Here is a 10,274-nt window from a genome sequence, read left to right on the forward strand (position 1 = left end):
TATCACACAGTTTTGTTTACAGCATATGTTTCCAAATATTCTTAAGATTATTTCCTACAGAAAGTAGTAATTTATTAAACTAAAATTTTTTAGCCAATCAGCGTGCTAGAGAAATTCGTTGCACTTCCGTTTTAGTTAACTACTTCCGTTTCAAATAAATTGTTTTGCTCACAGCTTTTAAATTACCACGTGTTGTCTGTCTTCTGTCGTTGTGTTGTTCTAGTTAGCTGTTTTGTTTTGACGGATCAGAAATGTCAGCTAGCGCAAACAGAGAAAGCTTTAAAAGCTTAAATTCTGAAGAAATTCCCACCAAAACTGACGAAAGCTCTGAACCTACCAATATCGTAACATTAAAAAAACAACTAGGCCTTGGTAATGGTATAGGAATCATCGTTGGTGTCATAGTAGGTTCAGGCATATTTGTTTCCCCAAAAGGTGTTTTGTTAAATGCTGGCTCTGTTGGCTTGTCATTAATTATATGGATGTCCACCGGTTTGCTATCATTGTGCGGTGCCCTATGTTATGCAGAACTAGGAACTTCCATACCTAAATCTGGAGGGGAATTTGCTTATTTAAATGAAGCTTTTGGACCTTTAGCAGCTTTTTTGTATTTGTGGGTAGCTTTATTTATTATAATGCCTACTGGCAATGCTATTATTGGTCTTACTTTTGCAGAATACATATTGCAACCTTTCTATGCTAATTGTGAAGCCCCAGAGCATGCTGTCAAATTGATTGCAGTTGCTGTTATATGTGAGTGCCATGTTTTGTGGGTAGTCTTGTTTTATAATGTTACTTACTTCAAATTTATCTATTATTGTTATTGAAAAGTTTTTATTTTTTTAAAGATTTACATATTGTGCTCAGGGGTCTGGCCAGAGGATATTTGGGTCCGTTAACGGATCCTTCACAAAAATCCGATCAACCAAAACGGACCCTTCACAAAAATCCGATCAACCAAAACGGACCTTTCACAAAATCCCGATCAAACAAAACGGACCTTTCACAAAATTCTGATAAACAAGATCGTATCTTTCACAAATTGTTTATTGAAAGAGCAAAAGCAAAATAACGCATATTTCTGTGTATAAACCATAGTTCTGTGTATAAACCGATAATTTTTGGAGCCTATTTTGAAGTCAAATTAGAGGGATAAGCTTATACTAAACCGGCTGACTTTGAAAAAAAAAATCGGCACTCTTGCAATGCTCCTGCAAGTGATAAGTAATTGCTACTGCCAAATAAATATAATGGTTGTTTGTTTTATCACAGCTAATTAGCAGCGGTGTTGTTGTAAACTTTTCTGAAAAGGCATTGGTAAACACTTTTCTCCCCCCCCCCGGCTCAAGATTTAATAAACAATAATAATATATATCTGCGAAATGAACTTAGAACTGGAAAGGGATAGATAGTAAGGGTGGGGAAAAAATATGATCTCTTCAGATAGGGTTACCAACTTCAAAATTATCACCACTTATAGTCTGGCGTTGAACCTTTATAATGACTTGATTAGAAAATATTCTTATCATTTTACCAGCTTGTCAATATTTGCGTTTTTGCGGTGGGTGCGATGTTTAATTGTTATTTTGGGAGAAAATTATATGGGTTTTGATTTTTCGATGCTAAGAAGGATGATTAACTTTAAATAAACGCTTTTAATTACCGTTTTTTTTCTTTAGATGTCTACATTTTGGAAAATGCAATCTTTTAACATCCGATATGAGAATCATATTTGGTTTTTTCCAAGCTAACTTCGCTTTATTAGGATGCAAATAAAAGTCTCTTTATTTCTGTTGGAACTCTCATTTCAAGGTTTTAAAGCAAAATTCCATTTTCTGTTATGAGTCAAAAATTAAAATGCTGAATAGATGGTTTATTTTATTTATTTATTTTATTTTATTTATTTATTTATTTATTTATTTATTTTTTGCGTCAACTGTCTACAGATATTAATGAAATGTTTATCATAGGACTCTAAAATGCAATTTTAAAATAATTTTGTCAAAAATATTTCTTTTACAAGCCATTTTTATACTTTTGATACCTTCACTTTGAGAATTGCGATCTCTTTGCATTCGCTATGGGAATCCGATTTTTCGAATTTTTGTTGTTTATTACGCTTTGTTAAGAGGTAAACAATTAAAATATCTTTTTATTTTTGTTCAAATCACGGAATTTATAAACGAAATTCTGTGCTTTTTAAGAGTGTCTTGGATCAAAAAGTTAAATGCTGAACCCTATTCTGAATTTTATTTTATTTATTTATTTTTTTGTTAGTTATTTTAAATACTGTACAGAAATTTTTCTAGTATAATTTAACATAATGTAGAATGGTAGATGAATATTGATACTTGAGAGAGCGATGCCTCCCCCCCCCCCCCCCCCCGCCAAATATCAGATAAACACTGCAGAATGATTTTTTCGACATAGAAGAGTAAAACACTCAACTTTAAGTTTAATTGATGCAGTTTGTGCCAGCACTAAATTTTTAAATTCAGTTTTAACAATTTTTTTTTTGCGAAATTATTTGATTTTTCACAAAATTAATTCATTTTTCACAAAATTATTTGATTTTTCACAAAAAACGGACCCTGTGAAAAATCCTGGACAGACCCCTGGTGCTTGTCTTGAACAAGTTTTTGGCATTATATGAAATGAAACCTTTCTACCACAGATCAAACTAATCAGATCAAAACGAAGAAAATCAATCGTTGTTCGAAATCAGTGCCGCAAATATGGCCGCACCGCCACAGTACAGGGGTTTTAGGGCCCGATTCCAAAAAAAAGTGAGCTATAATGAAAAAAGGCTTAATTACATATTTGTTTTTAACTCCTTTTCCAGCTTTGAGCTTTTTGAATGAAATCGCAAAAAATACCAGATATGCATATTCAGTAGTGTAGCCAAGATTTCACTTTAGAGAGGGCCCAATGAAATTTGCATATACTCAACTTCGAGTTTTTTAAGTCTTAATAAGAAAAAAGAAGACAATTATGTATAAAAAATGGACATCTTCATTTTGAAATTTTTTTACTCATTTTGGGGATGGTCCAGACAGTGGGGTAGCTACACTTTCTGCCGCTCGGGGCGGTTCCTCAAGTTGCCGCCCTTTATGATGGGAAATAGTTGACACATTAAAGAGTCGAAAATATTTTAATGTGATTTTAATAAACAAGAAAAGAAAATTCTTTTTTTCCCTTCTTATTTTTCTTGAAAGGAATCCAGAGCAACACCAAAACATTCCAAAACTTAAGTCAAAATTTGGAATTTTAAGCAATTTTTAGTAACGCTTATAGAAAAGATGCTTGGAGCTCCCACCAGGTTTTTTTTTTTTAATTAAAATTAGTTTTATGCATTCTTTGGTGAAGTGAGGGAGTCGGGACTTTTCAAGGAAAATTTCCGAAACTGAAGTGTTAAAAAAAGCAATTTTAGGCTATTTTTGATACGTGAAGACATTGGGGATGGTTCGGGGGCACTGTCCAGAAAGTTTTTCAACTACACAGAAAAACACGTAAATGTAGGAGGTGGTGTAAGTGTCTCTCCTAACTCCAACAGAGACTGGATTTTCCTGCCGAAATATTTTCAAACTTGAAATCAATTTTAGTCTATCTTTGATGCTGTTAAAGAGAATAGGGAACGTTCCGGAGCTCTCTGAAAATTTTTCGAGGACGAAGTTTCAAAAGCGCAACTATAGGCTATCTTTGACGGCAATAGTTTCCAAATGTTTCCAAAAATGTTGGAAGTCAGATGGTTTTTTCCGTCTCCCCTTGAAACTTTTTCAGATGACGTCCTAAAAATGCGACTTCAGCCATTGTTTGATGTGCAATGTTATAAGAGAGTTCAGAGGGAGGTTTCCCACCTGAAATCTTTTTCAAAACTGTGGCTCATTTTAAGCTCGTCACTACTGAGAAAAAAAAGGTTTGCAGTCTTCCCTCAGAAATTTCTAAAAACGAAAATTGGAGCCAACTATTATGACATTAAGTGATTTCGTGCACATCTGGGGTCCCTACCTTAGAATTTTTTTGAAGTTTAAGTTTCAAAAACCCAACTTTAAGCTATTTTTGGTGACATTGGATGAGATGTTGATTTTAAAGTTCGAAGTTGATGTCCTAAATACACACTTTAGACTATCTTTAATCATTATACAGGAAGGGTCAAGGCTTGAATGATCTTATGAATGTGTTGATATTAAAGTTATAAAAACTTAATCAATATTAGGCTAAAAGATGTGATGGGATGGGCGTTATCCCTTGGAAATGGAGACTCAAGGCCTAAAACTGCACTGTTGGGCTGTTTAGTGACGTTAAGGGATAGGATGTTTCGGTTGCTCTTTCCGAAAATGTAACATTTATTGAGGATTTAACAACTCAATTTTAAGCTGTCCTCAGTTGATCAAAGTTCTCCGGCCTAAAAACACATTTTAAAGCTATCTTTGACACACTTTAGATAACGAAAAGGGGGGAGTGTAAATGGAGCCCCCCAAAAAGCTGTTTTAGTGTTTTTTGGACAACTTAGGGGAGGAAGGGATAGTAAGTGGCTCTCCACCGGAATGTTTTCCAAATTAAAGTCCTGAAATAGCATTTTAAGCTTTGCGACAATAGGAAAAAGCGTAAAGGTCGGGGAAATTTTCCTAATTTAAGATTTTAGAAACGCAAATTTAGGGTCAATTTAGTTTCTCAAAGGAAGTTATTACTTCCTTTTGGATCCGTGCTTGAGCGATTCACCTAATGTTGACAAACTCGGAAGTTGCCATCCAGGGTACGAGCAAGACTCATCCCCTCCCCGTCCCTAGATCCGGTACTGCTACATTACCAAATTTGAATGATTTTCTTTTTTCTAATAGAGGTCAAAATGTTCTAAGGCTTTGCCTAGAGATCATTTTACTAATTAAAAACCTTTCCTTAAAATAAATGACTAAATGTGAAACTCATTGTATAAAGGAATTGGTTGATATAATACAGTAATACAAGCAATTATTATTCGAGTTGTGAATATTTTTTTTAATATAAAATGAACTTAAAACTCATTCTGTCTTAGTGAAAATTTTGTAGTCAATGACCAATAAAGCAATTGTTGATACAGATAATGCTATCCTGAAAATGAGCAAGAAATCACCCACCATTTGAGACCTTTCTCTTTTTACTCTTGTTATCACTTTCCTTTTAAAAAAAGTTTTTTTTTTCTTTTTTCAAATACGGCGGTTTTCTAGGAAATTATTTAAAATCAGGTGGTAGCTTCATCATATAACGAAAAGTTATGAAATTTATTGTTTCCTCTATTGTAGTTAACCTTAACAGCAAAAGAAAAGAACAAAAACATGGTCCCTTGACTTTACACTACCACCTCCCTCAGTCTGTGGCTTCAGACGAAAGAAGAGAACAAACAAACAAACAATAGTGCTGAGATGTATACAAGAAAAACACATGTTTTTTGTATTAGAGTAATTTTATTATCATAGTCGTACCAAAACCTTACAATTCGCACGTTTTCTTCTTTTTTGCCTCCAGTAATAGATCAAAAGCATGATTTCCTTATTGGGAAAACGAGTTAAATTTCATCGCATCAAATAGAAAATGCCGCCCCCAAAAAAGTGTTGCCCGGGGCGAACCGCCCCCTCTGCCCCTTCCTAGCTACGCCACTGGGTCCAAACCCTACAGCATCCTCCCCTTCATAATGTCACTGTGCAAATTTAACTCCCTTCCTCCTTCTTTTTCTTCTCTTGTGTCTGCATATTTACTGTTTTTTCCGAAGTCTTCTCTTAAGGGCACTGTACCTTTTTAGTCCAGTCAAATTAGGTCGAAAAAGGGCCGAAACGGAACATTAAAAAAAAAAAAGAATCTGTACCCGTACTACGTTGTTCAGTATCATGAGGAGATAAAGTAGCAGAAAGTCCTAAGAGTTTGAGTGTCGGGTTTGGGAGTTACGGGAGGGGACAAAGAGGGGGGGGGGGGCTGAAAATGCAGATTAGTGCATTATTCCAGCTGTATCTCCAATACTATTCCTTTTCATTGAAGTATAATTACATAAAAAATATAAATTGTACATATTACTTAATATTTTTATACAGTTCTGCCATTCTGGGTGAGGGGTTGGAGCGGAAGAAGCCCCCCCCCCCCCTATTGTAGAAATGCAGTGTACAAATGCGAAAGTTTCAATGCAGAAATTTTATTGTTTTTAGGGGGACATTTTTTACTGTATTTACTTTGCCCTCCCTCCTCCCAAGTAAATTAAATGACGATGAAACTGATTTAGTAGTTCAGTTGCATTATCGAATAAGAAATAAACTTCTAAGCGAAAACTTTTCTGCTTTTTTTAAATCTGTGTTAAAGAATATCAAATATCTTACTTTTGTCGGTTTATTTTTGCCGATGGTTATGAAATTTTATGAGACACAGCTGCAATCCTATTTTTGAAGTGTTTTTTTCCTTTTCTTTTTGGTTTTAAATTTAAATGGCATGTGTTGAGAATTATTTCTCTTATACGGTTGTAACACTTCACACTTGGCACTGTCATCAGTGACATGATTTAGTTGAACCAGAAAACTTGTAAACCAATTTTTAGATTGTTTTACTCTGAAAACGCTATATCACATGCTCTTTATTTGTAAAAACTATACACACCAGAAAATATGGCATTTCCAAGGTACAAAAATCTGAACTTTATTTGGGGTGGGTGGGGCCTCCGAGGGATTACATAATCCCCTAAACCCCTGGTGATGTCTGCCACCCCCCCTTCCCAATAATTTTTGCAAGTCGGCACCCCTGATTTTGTTTTAATTGAGTTTTTTTTATAAGTTTTCACCTGCGGCATAGATAGACAAACAATGTGTTCCTAATGCTGTCCCCAGGTCTTAGGTTGCTAACCCTTGGTCTGGATTACGTTTCCAAAGAACTTTACTTCATTTGGGGTAACATTTGCCCGGAATTGCATTGAAATGTAGCAGAAACTTGTATTTTGACTAAATTAGGCCCGGTATTTTATAAACAGGGGGAGGGGGGGGGTCAAAGGAAATACACTCACAAATATAAAAACCATAAAATTCCTGTATTGAAACTTTTGCATTTGTGCAATGCATTTCTAAAATGGGGTTCCCCCGCTCCACCCCCAGAATGACAGACCAGTGTAAAAATATTGAGTAATATATACCATTTTAATTATTCAATTGCACTTTCATGGAAAGGAATAGTGTTGGAGATACAGTTGAAATAAGGCACTAATTTATTTTCAGCCCCCTCTTTGTCACCCCCCCCCCCCCCCCCCATAACTCCAAACCCGGCGCTCAAACTCTTGGGACTTGTTACGTTGTCTACTCATGATACTGAACAAATGTAGTCTAGGTGCAGATTCTATTTTTTTTTAATGTTCGGGTCATGACCTAATTTGACTGGATTATTTCTTTTCTCAAAGAAATCTCTTTACCCCTTTTATGTTTATCAACACTTAATAGCAAAATCTAATCTTTCTCAAAACGTAATAATTTCACAAACATGCATTTAAACAGCCTTCCTTGTACTCTAGAATGACATGGAAAGATTATTATGCCCTCCATTTTGTTTGGGAAAACTTTTTTTTTTCTGTTTCATATTAAATTTTTAAAAAAATTGTGGAAAGTCAAAAATAGGGCACAGTTATAAATCTTGCAGATATATAAATTCACCTTTCTTCGACACTGAAATCATCCTCAAAAATTACACCTTTAAAATTTTGGATGAATGTTTCTAACCAGGAAACATCACGAGTTCAGTAATCATGAAAAAAGTTAAAAATGGTCGCATTCGAAAGAGTATCTTTAGAAAAAAATTTGACCCAAATATTGTGTGCCCTCGTCCTTTTGTTTTTGAGATATGGAGGGTCAAAATCTGTCGAAATCTTACGAAAATTCGCCAAATTTAAAGACTTGGCAAGAAATGGAAAATACCACGTGATTTCATCGCCTGCGTCTAGCAAGACTCTCATTTCCATTTCTGGTCATCTGCAAAGCGCGTAAACGATGCTTCGAATTAACCCTTTACTTGTGTGGGTAAAATTAAAAAGTAACTATGAAGCCTGTGAAATGGAAACTAGAGAGCTTTATCCAGAGGAGCTACAACTTTATAACGAAATTGAACGTAGGATTTAACTTTGTAATCGTGATAATAATGCATTTCAGAATTTAAGTGCATTTCAAGTGTGTTTTACTTAACTAATTTAAGTTTGTACTCTTGTTATGAAATGTGTTGTAAGTAATTAATAATTATGTACGAGAATTAATATGAATAAGTAAAAAAAAAACATGCTTATTAAAGCTTATATATTGAAAATAAAATGGATAGTTTTTGATGTTGAAAGAACATGATCATGGATTGTAGTATCCCAGCTCTTATTTATTTTTTCAAAAGTTATTATCATTCATGAAGTTTTATTGTCTGACCACTGCTAGCGAAAATGTTTAATTTAAAATCGAAAAAAATAATAATTAAAAAAAAAGAAAACAGCGGATAGTAAATGTCAAAAATTTGCACAGCAAAACTAACGATGTCGGAAATTACCTCATAACAGATTCTTATCAAAAATTTTATAGTCGATGTTCATTACAACAACCCCTGTAGTTCGAAAAAGTCTGTCACTGCAACTGAAAGTCGCTATAACGTAAATGCACATCATATTGCATGTTATTTAGTCATTTTTAAAAATACTGGAAGTCACTTTTACCAATTATGTTTCACGTTAAAAGGGAATTCAAATACGAGCAAAATAAAAATCAATACAGTTTTTTTTTTATTTGACTTGTTAGAGGGTTTACACATAACTTGAAAACGATACACATAACGAAAAACACACTGGAAATAACTGACAGAAATCGTTTTTTTTTATATTTGAGAACATGGTTTGAAATCTTTAAAAATGTCGTTTTCTTCGTATTTAGACACTGTTGAAGACTTCAGATTTACGACTTTTCAAAAAAAAAAGAAAAAAAAGACTTTAAAGTGTGTTTACCGTTTCTCTACGGTTATCATATTTTTTTCAAAACAGTTTCATCATCGAATAAACTCTTTCAGTGGAAATATTTCACCCGCAGAAGCATAAAAGTTTTAAACATCAGTTTTTTAACAGACAGTTTTAAGAATAACAAAAAATTCCACTGTTTTTACAATAAAATAAAACAAATATTTCGGGCTGCGGCGTTTTCCCCTATACAGTTGCACGTTAATATCCCGGAACACAAGCCCCTAAAAATTTCAATGCCGCAATCTGTGCCACGACACCCCGCGCCATGGTAGTCACCCCGAGTAAAGAATTAATGCGATATTATATGCATATATATTTATTAATGCGATCTCACGCGCTTTGGTGGTGACCAAATATGGAAGTGAAACGTCTTGTCAGATGCAGATGTTGAATTCGCGCCGTACCTTCCATTTCTGAACAAAACTCGCTAAATTTGGCGACTTTACTAAAAATTTCGGCAATTTTTAAGACATCATATTTCGATAACGTGGTCACGAGGGCACGTAGTTTCAGTGCCATAAACATGTTTTCCAATGCTCTTTCGAATGCCACCAATTTGGAATTTTTTTGAATTTCCTTGATCGTGATGTTTCCTGGTAAGCTGCAAGATTATTGGAATAGCAATCAATTTAGATTGCATGAATACCACATATTAAAATTTAGGCAACATTGGCTGTGATATAGAGGAGGAAATTAAACTAATATTTATGAACACTTAGGTACTTGTGTTATTTGCAGATGGATTGATTTGCCCAACTCTCCAAGAAGTTCAAATGTAGTTTGTTCAATATTAGGTGCAATCTGCAATGTTTCAAAATTTCTTGTTCCATGACATTACTGTATGAGAATGTTTGATAATTGAAGTAAACTCTTTGTGAAAGATATTTATAAGTACCATTTAATGCACAAAGCCTTATTTGATCAAGCTTAAAAGTTATGAAAGTTATTTTTACAAATGAAATTTTCTGAAAAGATTTATTTTAAGGTGATATGTTTTTGCTCAGAGGCCTCTTTCCCGAATTGGGAAAGAGGCTCAATTGTAAGACGTTGTGTGAAGGAGCTACAAACCAAACCAAATTTGCTTGGATGGACCTCTGAAGAGGACCCCTTGTTTTACCCTTGGGGCAAATGACCCTAAAAAAATTGTCTGTTTTAGTATTTGCAATTGCTGATTGTTTTGCTTTTGCTACAGCTTATGTAAATAGTTAATAATGTATACTTGTGTGTGTGTGTGTGTTTTTTTTATTTTAATAGTTGATACTGTTAGGTTCCTATTAAAAACTTGCTG

General features: G+C 34.2%; 1 protein-coding gene across 1 annotated transcript in view; it reads left to right on the forward strand.

The window, feature by feature from the left end:
• Positions 1-251: 251 nt before the first annotated feature.
• LOC129229801 (Y+L amino acid transporter 2-like) overlaps positions 252-10,274 on the forward strand; it is a 50,100-nt gene continuing 40,077 nt past the window's right edge. Inside the window, exon 1 of the mRNA XM_054864177.1 lies at positions 252-753. Within this exon, the coding sequence (XP_054720152.1) occupies positions 252-753 (502 nt within the window). The remainder of the gene's footprint in view (positions 754-10,274) is intronic.

Source organism: Uloborus diversus, chromosome 9 (genome assembly GCF_026930045.1).
Source record: "Uloborus diversus isolate 005 chromosome 9, Udiv.v.3.1, whole genome shotgun sequence".
Classification (NCBI taxonomy): domain Eukaryota; kingdom Metazoa; phylum Arthropoda; class Arachnida; order Araneae; family Uloboridae; genus Uloborus; species Uloborus diversus.